General features: G+C 34.9%; 1 protein-coding gene and 1 long non-coding RNA gene across 4 annotated transcripts; one reads left to right on the plus strand and one right to left on the minus strand.

Moving 5' to 3' along the window:
* Positions 1–121: 121 nt before the first annotated feature.
* MTRF1L (mitochondrial translation release factor 1 like) lies at positions 122–9,864 on the minus strand. 3 transcript variants are annotated; one of them, XM_037023291.2, is made up of 7 exons: positions 9,560–9,861; positions 6,809–6,888; positions 4,821–5,004; positions 4,193–4,356; positions 2,517–2,634; positions 1,201–1,337; positions 122–460 (listed from the first exon to the last, which is right to left on the minus strand). In XM_037023291.2, the coding sequence occupies exons 1-7, from the start codon at positions 9,816–9,818 to the stop codon at positions 260–262; spliced, it is 1,143 nt and encodes a 380-aa protein (XP_036879186.2). In that variant the 5' UTR covers positions 9,819–9,861; the 3' UTR covers positions 122–259. The 3 variants fall into 3 exon arrangements, 2 of the variants coding, with proteins under 2 accessions (XP_036879186.2, XP_036879204.2); XM_037023309.2 differs by having other exon boundaries at positions 9,412–9,766; XR_012124325.1 differs by lacking the exons at positions 122–460; positions 1,201–1,337 and having other exon boundaries at positions 2,516–2,634; positions 4,948–5,004; positions 9,560–9,864.
* Positions 9,865–10,004: 140 nt separating this feature from the next.
* On the plus strand, positions 10,005–14,438 carry LOC118973361 (uncharacterized). Its single transcript, XR_012124326.1, has 2 exons — positions 10,005–10,422; positions 13,628–14,438. It is a non-coding gene; the product is annotated as an uncharacterized lncRNA (long non-coding RNA).
* The last annotated feature ends 152 nt before the right edge of the window (positions 14,439–14,590 follow it).

Raw genomic sequence — 14,590 nt, forward strand, 5'->3', positions numbered from 1 at the left:
TTATGAAGTTCTTAAAGAGTTCAAATCAAATTTTTAACCATTAACTATTTTACATAACACAAAGGACTATTTTCTTTTGTCTACTTTTGTAAGAGTCCAAAATACACAACCAGAGTCATGATTATATTGTATGTTTTTTACTAATACACTGAAAGATTCTAAACTCTTACTTCATTCATGTTTTTCAAGAGAACACTGGTATTTACACATGATGTGATTTGCTGTAAAATTTTCATAAGCTATAAAAGTCAATAACAAATCAGTTTTTTTTGGAAATAATTTCTACTAAAGATTCATAATCAGCATAGTCCTTCAATGACTGTACAAATTCATCCAGTAGATATTCTCCTTGCATAAAAGTTTCAAGATCATGGTGTGACTTATTTATTCTGTGATCTGTGACCCGATTCTGTGGAAAGTTATATGTTCTTATTTTCTCTGACCTTCCTTTAGTTCCAATCTATTAAAAAAAAGATATGAGATACAGTTAGACTCAGGGCAACAAAACCTACAACTTTAAATTATCTGGAGATGAAGCTCTTGATTTATAATTTGAAACACAATGTGTAAGAACTAGGTTTTAAAACACTTTGAATCCTCAAATGATATGGGAACATAATAGACGAAAAGAATATAGGCTTTAAAAAATTCAGATTAGTATCTGAATCCTCTGTCATTTCAATGCTCTATGATTTCAAACTATTTCAACTCTAAATTTTAGTTTTCCCATCTGTAGAATACAGGCAACTAATACCTACTAAACAGTGATGATGGATACATACAGCCTGGCACAGACCAGATTTCAGATGGTAGCTAAATGTTTAAACCTCTGGATTAAACTGGTCATGTTCAGTGATGATTTTCCCATAATAAGGAGTTAGTAAAAGGGCTCTACATAAACAGGAAGGAAGGAAGGCAGTTTGCTTTCCAACTTTCTTCCATAATTTTCAGAGGATTCAAAATTAATAGGGACTCTATATGTTTTTTTTAGTAACTTTGATTTAAAGTCTGAGAAAAACACTTGAATACAAAAAAATGGGACAGAAGTGTAAAATTACTTTAAGAAAAGGATAGCCCTGGGTTGAGCTACTTGAATTATTTTCTCATTTTGACAAATACATGAAACAATTTTAACATGTAAAAATCAGTTTACTTAAAATATTTTTATCTTTTAGAAGCATTTTTAAAATTCAATTTTACCTGAATTTTTCTGGCATTGTATCTTTTGTTTGTTTCTTCTTCTAGGTGCATGCTGTACAGTTTTGCACGTAACTTTTTCATAGCCATCTCCCTGTTTTTCAGTTGAGATCTCTCTTGCTGACATTCAGAAACAACACCTGAATAGTATTATGAGAATTAAAAAGTTATAATGGAAAAATCTTCATTTATTATTAAAGGAATAGTCCTTTTCCTTCTCATCCTTTTTCTTCTTCCTTTATGACAAGAAAAAATAGGACTCAGGAAAACTATAATTTACAGAGTTATCAGAAAAATGAAAATTTAAGTTTGAGCTATAGTACAAAGCATTTCCATACTAAAAGCATTGAATATGCATTGTTTCCCATGTCCTCAGCTAGTGGCCCATACATTTTTTGAAGTAATAACTACTCAACATAGAGACAAAAATTATGAAGAAGTTAATCTGTTACTAGAGGCCATTACTAATTTTTGAGAATTTCCATCCATTCTTTTCTATTTCTGTTAATATACTTTGTATTACATATCACCTTGATGTTTCAATGAGGATGTCCTAGTAAAAAAAACAAAAACATACCAATCCATCAGTACCATCAACCACTACTGACCAATGGGAATTAGGCTTATTTAAGACTGTCATCTGAAGAGATTCTTACATTTCTAGATAACTGAAGTTTGCAATCCATACGTCCTTTATCACATGTAAGCCACTGCAGTAGTACTTACAAAACACATTTGGTTCTACCTAGTAGTATGTTAAAGGCTTAAGAAGTACTTAGATAAAGCTCCACTACCTAACTAACTAGAATCAAAATACCAGGTCTGTGGATAAACCTTAAAGAAAGCCTCTGAAATTATATGCAGACTTTCTATGCAAGCATGTTTCTGGGCAGTGCGTTCAAGCTTTCATTTTCTCAGAGGAGTTCACGTCCTTCCTTCATCAAAAAAGGTTAAGAACTAATGATTTAGAGTGCTTTCTGACAAAAAAAGAACTCACAGTGAATGACTTCACTGTGAGGACTTTTTAAAAATAGTGATATATGCTAAGTATAAACTTCAGAAAGCTACCTAAACTGTCCACATCTTCTCTTCAGTCATCAACATAGAAATTCCCTGGGCTTACATCCTTCTGTCTGCCTGGCTTTGCAATTATCCTGCAGAGTTTCAGCTAAGGATTCTAAATAAATTAAGTATTTAATAACACTCCTTAGCAGCATATATTCCTTTAGTAACTGAGACTATTTCAGTAGAAAATTAGTCAAGTCACTGAGAATTTGTTTCTTTTTTCCATGTTTCATGTGGAAGAAGCAAGCACTTACCTGTTGGGAGATGAACTATCCGGACAGCACTGTCTGTGGTGTTTACATGCTGCCCCCCAGCTCCGCTGGCTCGCTTTGTCTCAATCCTCAAATCTTTAGGGTTAATCACCAGATTAATCTATACATAAGAGGAATGTAATATAAAAATATTACATGTGTGAACTGTTCAGAGGCAAGAACCATCCATTTATATATACATGTCACATAATTTACATACATTTAGAAGGTTTAATTTTAAGAATAGAAAGTAGTTGAAAAGGATACCATTTTTTAGCTTTTCTTTTTAGAAGAGTAGTGGATCAAAATATAATACAAAACAAAAACAAATCCTGGTCCTCAAAAACTGGACTTCTCTGTAAATTCTCCTCTTCTTACCATATAAACAGTAGAAATTACTTATTACAAATGTTAAGTAAGAGCTAAAATTATATTTCTGTGGAATACTGGGAGTTCAAAAAGACTTTAGCAGAGGAAAAATGCTAGCTGAAGAATTATTAGAAGGACTTAATTTTAAATAAAGGAGGATTTAAATACATCTGGTGGCAGAAGAAAGACAAATAGAAATGGCAAAGCCAAGAAGTTCAGAGGTAGACTCCATTCATAAGTACACTGGGATCTGATACCAGAATAATATTTTGTAAGGGAGTCACCAACAAAAACACCAGATTTAAAAAGCTCTGTTTTGTGAGCAACTATGGACCACTTTGCGACATGTCCACAGCCCTGGCAGGAGAAATCCTTCCATTCATAGGCCCTCCATGTTTCCCTCTGTGGCTTCCTTTTATGGTTGCTAGAAGAATTAAATAAGATAATACATGGACCCAAGGTCACCATCTTTTCCTGAAAACTCCTTCCATCCCCCAAGATGCTTAAACCAATGTGACTAGTATCTAGGTGTGGCTTCTGCCATTTACTCTCCTTCACTCTCTCCCTTAAGTATTCTGTTCCTCCTCTAGGCTTCTCACAAAAATCAGATCTAAAGAAAGGAGTTCCATTAACCCTATGAGAGAGTCAAATAACACTTTTTCCCAAAATTAACAAACCCTCAATTAAATTTCTCCTCAAATCATTCATACTTCACCATGAAAAACAAGTCGAATATTTCCTATCACTTTGAGTAGAAGGGTTATAAGCAAAATAGAATTGCCCAAATAAGTTATTTTACAAACATTACATAGACTTAGAATTTGCTGTGTAGGAATAAAGCATACTCATCATGAACTTTTTAACAATATATTTCCATTTTTATGTGATCAGGTTATGAAGTAGCAATTCTATTAAGCAGTTAACCATTAAAACAGCATTCTTGCTTAATACTCTGGGAACTAGTCAGACAAAGCAAATGTCACTTTTTAAGATAATCAGTCTTAAATCCTATTTAAATTTGGTTAATATTGTTTCTCCCAAAGAGATGACCTCAAAATAACTACTTTAAGTTTAGTGGAGGAGAAAATTAATAAACAATGTAAGATTAGATCATTTATACATCCTTCTTAACATTCACTGTATAATCTTATATTGTGAACTGAAATAACAGATTCTCAAAAACAAGCCAGGATATATGATGAAGGTGGTAAGGAAAGGAGATACTCAGTTCAGCCAAGTGAGTGTTACTGTGGGAGCCAGGCAGAGTGGTAGGCCCGGGACTCCAAGGCGAGGGGCCAGTGATGCCTTACCTCAGTAGGTTGGGGTAATACAGCTACAGTCATGGTGCTGGTATGGATGCGGCCTTGTTTCTCTGTCTTCGGCACTCTTTGTACCCTGTGCACACCTCCTTCAAATTTCAGGTGTTTATAAGCTTCTGGACCTCCAATGCTAGCAGATGCATGTCTAAGGCCACCTTGAAAATATTAGGAAAACAATTCTATTCATTATGCTTTCATTTATTAACAATTGACCATCACGTCTACCTTGAAATATATTTAAGAGCTACAAAACGATATAAAAAACACAGATCATAAAACATACTAGAAAACTTAAATCTAATATTCAGTGCTTTAAACTCTTTGCTTATGATTAGTAAACATGAAGCATTTATGGTGTTAATGAACTATTCAATACCATGTCAAAATTTTTTTGAAGTCATTCAGTGGTTAGTACTGAATGAGTAACATTTTATAGGCCATTTCAAAATTGGTATATTTGCATTCAAAATTATTACATAAATGGTGTGCATAAAACTACTTAAGCTTCCTTACTCATAAATTCTAAAGCCTAATCATGGTCTTTCCAACCCTTTTCCTAGAACACATGTAGATAGATAAATCTACACTTTACCCAAGACCAATACAACAGTTTACTGACCTATTTCACTTGGAAAATATTCCAGGGTTTCAAAATGCCATCTTTTAAATGCAGCATATTGCTGATACATATCAAATATCTCTGAAGTAAACAACATTGCCTCCTGACCCCCTACTCCTGCAGTTACCTCCAGGATTAAGTCATTTCCATCTGTTTCTTCTGAGGGAACCAAAAGTAAGATAATCTGTAAATACAACAAAAATAAGAATTTAAATTTAAAAAGTTAAATAATTAGATGCAAGCTTTTAAATAAAGTTTCTCTAAGCAAATAATTTAATATTGCTGATCACTGTTCTTCCATCTTGTTAATTAGAATCACATAATGTGTAACTCCTAAAAATTATTGTTACAACTACATTATAAATGCCATAAGGTTCACCTAAACCTTACAGGTTTGTTTTTATTTCTTTTTGGTATTCATGTATCAATTCTCTGTTCAGTTAATAACTAAGTGCATGCTGTGATTAGGGCACTATATTGTGTGTAGAATGCAAAAAACGATTCTAACTCTACCCTTTTGAACTGGACAGCCTAGTATGGCAGGAAATTAAAAAAGCACTCAAATTGTATTTGTATTTTTTTTAAGCTTCTTTAATATGGAAGAGAAACTTGGAAGTTTGGAACTGAAAAGGCCTTCAGAGGTAACTTGGTTCAATTCCCTCATTTTACATGTAAAGGAAGATGAGGTTAACAGATGAAATGGCTTGTCAAGGGCAAAGTGCTGGTTACTGGCATAGCAGGCCTAAGAGCTCAAATCCTTATGCCTAAATAAGCCTTCCATTACAATAATATTTTCACAGTTAAGTACTAATTATGAAAGTTAAGTACTTTTCATATAGAATAAAAGCTTCCCAGATTAGGTAAATTAAGTAAAAAAAGCTACCAACATTTAATGGTTCTTCAATATATGACATGCACTCTGCTAAGCACATTAAGTACTTTAATTCTTAAATCAAGCTTGGGTAGGAATATTAACAGCTCCTCCTTAATATGTGAAAACTGAATTTAATTAAGTTCAGTTCAGTTGGGTAATCTAGCTGCCCATTATCATATAGCTAGAAAGTGGAGGAGCCAGAATTTGCACATATCTATCTGAATTCCAAAATACCACTTTACGCAGGTTGGGAGCTCCCGTTGTCACTACTCTTCCATCTCTCTAGCCTATGCCAATACAAGCTGACCGTTCAGATCCTGAACTAACCAGTGATAGAACTTACATCTATTTGCTAATTTCTAGTCAGTCAGCAAACTTAATACGTATGTCCTATTTCACAAAATTTAGGAAATGGGTAGAAGGCAAGTTACAAGAGACTTTTCACGCTGTAATGGAACTTTGCTTCTAGAGCAGGTGTAGGGAATGTCAATTTTTTAATTTCCACATTTGGGTAGAGATGAGAGAGAATCTCTAAATTAAAACCCTCTTCCTGGGTTTCATTCTTATGTTCTTTTACTCAGATCTCCAGAGGTAGCTGCTGTAAACCTTCATGCTCTGCAGAATTAGCGAAGCATGGTTCTGATTTCATATAATGATAACTTTTCATCTAACTCTGGATGTTCTCCTGCAATTCTCCTAGATATAAAACCAAAGCAATACAATTCAGTTCTAAAAATTCAGAGGCCTTACCCTAGGGCCTGACACTCTAATAGTGCCAGAGACACAAAGACAAAGAAATATTACTCCAAAACCTCTTCTCATCATTTACCCCCAGACCCCCCTTAAAAATCCCAAAGAGAAACATAAAACCAATTATGTCATTGCCACAGCAAATCCTATTAACGTGATATTTTTCTTTCAGAGCTCTATACTATTTTTTGTATCCTGCAATTTTTAGTATATAAAAATTGGACCACATGGAGCATGCTTTAAAAAGTTTATAATTCTAAATACTACCAAGCTGGTTAGTTCTTAAATTGTTTTTATGAACTTATAATAAATAAGTTATTAGAAGTAATAGCATGAATCCTTTATTTTTTGCATAAATCCATACCTGATGCTTCAACTGAGTTATTTTTTTTTGACACACATTTATTTCACTCTCTGCAAGTTTTCTTAAGTCTTCATTTTCATCTAAGAAAAAAAGGCAATAATTAGTATTAAATTGCCATCTGAGTTCAAGCTAACAGTTTCATTTTTTTTGGAGTTGAAGGGAAAATAAAGTATCTTTCTCAGCCTTTTAAATAATTGCCATTAATTTTAAGTAAATTTTTAGTTTTCACAAACATGTACTTAAAAAAAAGGAATAAACTTTCCTGATGACAAAAGTATAAGCAAAATTATAGGAAAAAAAATCTCTGTAGAAGAATATAAAGAAGCTACCAAACTTTTCTTTCTATAATTCTGCCTCCATAACATACTAACAAATACACAGCTAGTTTTCCAAATTAAACTGTACAGTAATAAATGAATGCAGTGAACTAGTTGGACCAGGAGAGAATAGAAGGCTCCATCAGTTAAACCAAAACTGAATTAAAAAGTGAAAAGTTATTTTATTAGTCTTATTAGTAAATGTTTCATTAATATAAAATAAGTATCCACTCAAACATTTAGACCCTGGTCAGTGTTTACAGAAAGCTTACATGAAGTGCTCCTTTCTCTCCTCTTTTACCCTAATTCTTAGTGCATCTTTGAGTTTTAATTTTTATCTTACAAAATATCCTTTATCATTCCTCTGTCCTATGGACAACATGCAGCCAGCCTACAGAAGGGAGAGAAGGGGAAATATTTTTAGCAATTACAAATTTTTCTCTCTGTCAAAAACCAAACTCTTCTAAAAGTATCAGTTTGTATGTTCATCCATTTATTAAGAACCATGTTGGGAACTGGGAATAATATATATGTAAGACCTGCCTTCAAGGAAGGATCTTAGGTTTTAGTTTCTTTGTATTTTTTTAGGGGAGATAAACCAAGAATAACAATCTAAAACACTATGTGATTAAGTATTAAAATAGCACATTGAAGGAGTTCTTTTTGTGCTTATATTGGGATGTGCAGAAAAAAAGAAAGATGATTAACTTAAGAAGAGAGGATGACAACAGCAAAAAGTGAGATAAGCCAAGTCCAGGAAGTGTTAGTGGAAAGGCAAGAATTTAATACAGAAGAAAACCAGAAAATGTGTTGAATTAGGGAAGGAAAAATTAATTCTAGCTCTAGTTCAGCCACTAAGGTTCTCATCCAGCTTCTCTGAGTCTCAGTTATCTCAGGAGTAAAGTGAAAGGTCTTGGCTGGATATCTCTAAGGTGCCTTTCAGTTATGAAATACAATGTTCTATAATGTTAAGGAGATTAAAACTAAAGTCCAAAAGTAATTTAATTTTAACACATTTTACTTAACCCACTATACCCAAAACAACCATTTTAACATGTAACCAAAAAATACAAATTTTTGTACATAGTAAGTTTTTGAAATCTGTTATGTATTTTATACCAACAGCCCATCTCAGTTCAGACCAGCCATATGACAGGTGCTCAGTAGCCACTGTGGCTACTCTGTTGGACATCACTCTGGAGCGGTTAGACCAGGAAGTTCTTCCTAGGCAATGGAAATACACTAATCCTTTAATTTGTCCTTCAGTATTATTAATCAGTACATGTTTACTGGGTACCTACCACATGCCTGCCACTTTCTCCTCTGCTTACAAAAATGCCTGTTTTCCCCATCATAAAAGGGTCCTTTACACTTCCATCCTTCAAGTTCACCACTTGTTGTCATCCCTTTTTCTCAAACTCCTGGAGATTGAATACCATGTTTATTACTCCTCTTTTGTTAATTCCCATTACTTCTCAAGTTGTTACACTGGATTCCATAATCATATTAACATTTTTTATTCAAATCACCGTTGACAAAATTGCCAAACCTAAAGATTTATTTCAGTATTTTAATTGGTTTCTACAGCTTCATTTATCTTATTCAAGGTCCCAAAACTCTGCCTGCTCATTTTTTAATCTTTTATAAGCATCCTCCTTTACCTGCTCCTTAAATACTATGTATTTCTGGCTTTGTTGGTGTCTGGTTTCTATGTCCACAAATTTTCCCCGGTCGATGAAGGCTAAACTGTTAGAATATCCCCTAAGGTTTGTCCTCTTAGTCTGAACAAGGCCTGCCCAACAAGCTCCCCTTAGTCTCCTAGGTTTTTATACTATTTGTTTTTACCTTTCAGCTGTACTATAGTTCTCTCTCCCCGAAAAGGCTGCGACCCTCTCTTGAGCTATTTGCTACCAAAAGCATGGCCCATGGGCAATCCTGGGAGCTGCAGGAATGCAAAAACTTAGGCCCCATACAGATTCGAATGCACACGAATCACTTGGAAAACTTGTCAATGCATATTTACAGGTCTCGGATGCTTAGTCCTAAGTCTGGATTTAGCATGCACGTCTCCTGACACTATTGTAGGTGGTCCCTTTACCATACTTTGAGAAACACTGTTCTGCAGCCCCTAAGGATAGAGCTTTATTAGTCCTTGATCTTCCGCCAGACAGTACTCAAGCAATAAACGCCAACTGAAGTTCTGTAAAAAGGGGTGGAGCACTGTCACGGGGGAGCCACTGTCAAAGGCTCAAACAGAAGAAATCAGAGTGCACAAGATGCACTGACCTCGGATCCAAACGAAAACGGGATGCAACTGAGTGAACAGCTTCAAGCTCCGGCAAAATGCGGTCATCTGACCAGCGGCTTTGTGGAAAAGGCAAACGAAGAGTCAGGAATCTGCTCTGAATACTGCTCCCCTGGGCCCGGCCCTTACCACGCAGCAAGTGCTCGGTCTCCTGCAGCTCCTGCTCTTTCTCCCGCAGCAGTTTGGCCACGGCCACCAGCTCAGGTCCCCTGACCTTCAGGTGGGCCTCACACCCTGCCTGGCGCTCCAGGAAGGACCGTAAGGGTCCGCCGCGCACGAACAGCTCTTCCAGCGGCAGGCCACCACAACTCATGTGCCGACGGGTCGGGCCAGCTGCCCGGCGGGTCCAAAGACACCAAGCGGCGCTCGACAGAACCCGGGAGCGCATTCCCAAGCCGGAAAGACCGAGGCCGACCAGAGCCGGAAGTTTGATCACAGCGAGTCTCGCGACACCGCGGAGCAAGGAAGCCAGGAAGCCTCGGAGGGAACTTCCGGCTAAGCATTTAAGGGCGCATCTTTCGCCAGGGCCGGAAGTTGAGAGGGCAGAACGGAAAGCAATTGGGTCTTGAAGTCCCTGCGCGCATCCTCTAGGAACTCGGGTAGAAACCCTTCCTCGGATGTACCAGGGTGTGCTGGGCAACAAAGGGAAAGCTGCAGGTGGCCACTCCTGTTTTCTGACGTCGGGGATTTGTTTCCTAACCACTGAATGAGGATTTCAAGTACCGCAGTGGAAGGCAGGGTACTGTCGCTGCGAGGGCTGAGGTCACGGCCAGAGGAGGCCTCTCCTGGCCTTTTGTCTCGAAGAGCAAATTGTTGGATGGGCATCAATGTGTGTATGTTTACCTCACTTACTTTTTCCTCCTCAGTCTCTTTCTGACGGTGAATAAGGCTGTTAATGAGCACGTGACAGGTGTACTTGAAGGCAACCACGGAAAATTTCGCAAAATCTGCTTTCCTGCCCTTTATATGCCACATAACGTACTTGCTTTCAGGTAATTTCCTTCCTCACCAAGTCTCCAGCCCGTCCATTCTCATTTGCTCTTAATTAACGTTCCTTTTGTAAGAGTTTGAATGATTACGTGTTTTAATAAACCACAGCGCAGCACAGCCCTCAGAGCCCCGCCTCCTATTTGTACCCAAAAAACTTTGATAGCGGATTGCTGCGGGGAATACTGGAGTTTACTGGCATAATGCTTTGCATTTTTCAAAAGACCTTTTCACAGCCTACCGCAGGAATCGATCTGAGGGAATAAATACAACCAAGACAGGCTTGGGAATGCGAGGGCTGGGCTCAATCAAATCAGGGCCTTCTCACAACACCGTTGAGAACGGGAATACTGAAAACACACAAACTTGTAATCTATTCTTTAAAAAAAAAATCGAATGGTAAAATATGGGAGCCCTTGACAGGGGTGTCATCCTTAAGTCATCTAGTCAAAACTATTGAGGCTATAAAATTCTTAGAAAATGAGCTTGCATTGCCTCTATTCATTCCTTAGCTCTATATACAAATCACAAGTCAAGTGGAAGAATAAGGTGACTCTAAATAATGTAAAGCAAAAATAGGTTTTCTTACTTAAAAGCTCAATTCTTCGTTTCACTTTGAGTGTGTATTCAGGGCACACTACTTTATAAAATTGTTTTGCTTTAAGATAGTGTTTGAAAACCATTTTATTTTAATTCTGACCAAGTGTAGAACAGGACTGATCAATTTGTTCACATCTCAACTGAGAATACCTATTTCCCAAGTCTAAATTCAACTATAAATTTTTTTAGCCACGGGAGTCATTTGAACTCAACATGATAAATCTTGCAACTGAATTCTCAAGTCATCTCAAGAGTATACTTTTTATAAAAGGTGCAAAAACATAACAAGCAATAACCATGTAGAACGTAAAGAATTCAGCCAGAAATTATTTTCCCTCAGATGCATAAATAATATAAACAAGTGTATCTTTTACTCCTGTAGTGTTACACCAATGAGGAAACAGTAACTTATCTAAGGATACATCGGTGATTCTTTATTAATTCAAAACATTTTTAAAAAGTGTAATGAATCTGCATTTTACAATAATATTCATAGGTTTCCACAATATAGTCAAATGAAAACAGCTGTAGTTTGGTTTACTTTGAAAACTCAAAGAAATATATTTAGTTTAAGACTTCTAAATTTTCTTACATTATTGTCATGCTCAAATACTATTACATGTTGAAAATTCTAGCATTTTCTGGAAGTCTGTTGTACATAGGTAAAGTAATAAAATAGGTTCAGGAAGGGGGAATAAAAACACATAACAACTTAACTTGGAGGAAAAGTATTCTGGATTAACTATTAATTTGTATGTACCTTCAGTTATTCTGGCATTGCAAAATAACCAAGCATTGTATCTCATAAATCGTGTTCATGCATTCAAAACTTCTACTCCACTAATATATATTGATGGAGTCTAAAATATGGATATAGGTTAAGTACAATGAACATGGTAGCAAAAAATTAACACACGTCCAATATGATAAATTTTAAAGAACCACATTGAAATCATTTTTAATATTTAGCAAACATACCAAAATCATATACAAGAAACATTATATTTTTGACAAATAGGTTAAAGCAAGCAGAAAAATTAAGACTTTTACATTATTTCAATGTTCATTGTTCGGTAGAGGGCAATACGGAAAAGCACTCAGCAAAATGATCATCAATTTAAATCACCCTTTTCAATAATCAGTAAGACTAAAATCTTTATTACCCAAGGGATGTAGCAAATTAAAGTAATTATTACACAGGTAGTTCAAGGGGGAAAAAATAACTTTCACTTCCATTAAGTGAAGATTTAAGTTAACACTGTTTTGGAGCTTTATTTTTTCCCCTCCACTTTCCAGTTCATTGTATTTGCTTCATAGTATTTGTTAGCAATCATTTAATGGAAACTAATAGCGGGGTGAGGAATCTGTTCAAAATTTTTTAGCTCAGTGGAAATGTCCAGAAAATCTACCACTGATATAACCTCTTAAAATTTTATTATAGTGTAGAGACTTAAACACTACCTCAGCCAGATGATCAAAGGCATCAACAGTGAGAAGTCATGTGATGTGTATGTACCTCTGATATCATGTGATACTAATGGCACTTTACTTGTGTGGTCTTCCTTCCAAAAACTGATAACTCCTGTCTAATGATGGAAAAAAAATAGACTATTCCAATTGTGGGACATTTTATAAAATATAATACTTCTCAATATTGTCAACGTCATCAAAAACAAAAAAAGTTTGAGAAACTGTCACAGCTAAGAGTAGCCTAAGGAGACATGATAACTATATGTAATGTGGTATCTTAAATGGGATCCTAGAACAAAAAAAAAAAGGACACTTGGTAAAAGGTAAGGGAACCTGAATAAAGTGTGGACTTAATAATGCATTGATACTGGTTCATAAATTGGGACATGTCTCCTGCATGTGCTATATAGGAAACCACTCTGTAATAACTTTGTAATTTTTCTGTAAATCTAAAACTTCTAAAATAAAAGTCTTCATGGAAAATTTTATAAACACAACCATCTGTTCTTTTATTTTCATATTTTGATGGTAAAAATATTTAAAAAATCATACCACCTTAATATTCAACAGAATGCTTTCTGTACCATGCCAATACCAATGTTTTCTAATGGTCCATCTCTGATAACTTAGTTTTACTTGATCCCCACATATTTACTTGGCAAATTACTTGATATTTACATTCTCCCTATTGTTGGGAATATTGCTTTATTTCCTCTGGAAATAAAATTTTCAAATCTAAATTAAATTTTGGTTTAAACTATATTATACACACACATACACACCCATGTACAAATGTATACACATGTATATATCTTGTGTGTATGTCATTGAAAGAAACATATTGCTTGGCCGTAGATAGAGTGTGATGTTGGAGAAATGAAAATAGTGATTTTGAGTCACATTATTGAACAATGCAACAACATAGGCATATAGTCCTCTTTACCTTAACATAAGCTTGGTCATAATTTTTTAGATGAATGATTAAATCAAATTTTCGAAGTATGGTTAAAAAAATAGAGGGAAAGTGCATTAAAATGGCATCTAATACATTCTGGAAAGGTGGGAATCATTATTTAGCTGGAGAACTTTGATAAAATAACATGTAACACTACTCTTTCTATGTTTATTTCAATTCTCAAGGCTCTGCTGTAAATGAAGTGTCATACTTCTTATTTGAAGATGAAGAAGCAGGCTCAGAGAAGATAAATGTCCAAAAGTCACATGAGACAGAAATATAACTTGAAATCGAATTTATAATTAGAGCCTAGCACTAATTGGGAAATGATACTTATCAATTTGTGCACTATTGTCTGTTGCAAGGATACTGTGAAGAGTGTTGGAAGATCTGAAGAAAGTTTTTGATTATCAGTTTTACTGATATATATTTGAAGTTGTAGCAAATTAGGCATAACTAAAATGTTTACAGATTGAATACTGTTTTCTCAGGAGAACAAACATTTTATATTGGTCAGAAATTTTAAAAAACTGAAAGAATATGAAAATATTAAGTGTTTGCAAAATAGAATTTGAAAATTAAGGTCATAAGCTGTCAATATAAAAACACAAGCAAAAAAATTGGGGGGCAATATTTTTACTACCTCTCAAAATAATTTCCCACTATATTCATTGCAAAAGTTTTCAAAACTCATGTTTAATAGGGTTCGATCAACAGACATTTTAGATCTAAGAAATTTTAGTTGGCTTTTGAAAGAGTTCTTATCATTTTCTGATTTTATTTTAAATTTCCTTGTGTATTTCTTCCTCAAAACACTTAACATATTTCTTGCAAATGTAATTTGTCATAATTACAATATAATTTTTTTTTTCAATGTAAGTTGGAAGTGTATAGAAAAAATGGATAAATTCAAAACTAAGAATCAGGTATTTTATATCAGCCTCATGTAGTGAAAATGTATTTATGCCCCTAACAAATAAACATTATTTACCTCTTTTTATAGTCGTTTTGCAAAACTGAACTATCAAGTAAATATATGATACACATATATTTTTTAAGAACTTGGGAAGCATTAAAAGGATACAAATAAACACCCCATACACCATAACCAAATATCAAAACTGGTCATCCTATGTACATTATTTTAA

Source organism: Manis javanica, chromosome 13 (assembly GCF_040802235.1).
Source record: "Manis javanica isolate MJ-LG chromosome 13, MJ_LKY, whole genome shotgun sequence".
Classification (NCBI taxonomy): Eukaryota; Metazoa; Chordata; class Mammalia; order Pholidota; family Manidae; genus Manis; species Manis javanica.

What these genes read in the sequence shown, in the direction of transcription:
- MTRF1L (XM_037023291.2), bottom strand. Translation starts at nt 9,818, where the DNA reads ATGCGCTCCCGGGTTCTGTCGAGCGCCGCTTGGTGTCTTTGGACCCGC. An exon ending in GATAGTTCATCTCCCAACAG is followed by an intron (nt 1,338 to 2,516) that starts GTAAGTGCTTGC and finishes AATACTATTCAG; the next exon opens with GTGTTGTTTCTGAATGTCAG. An exon ending in ACAATGCCAGAAAAATTCAG is followed by an intron (nt 461 to 1,200) that starts GTAAAATTGAAT and finishes TTTTTTTAATAG; the next exon opens with ATTGGAACTAAAGGAAGGTC.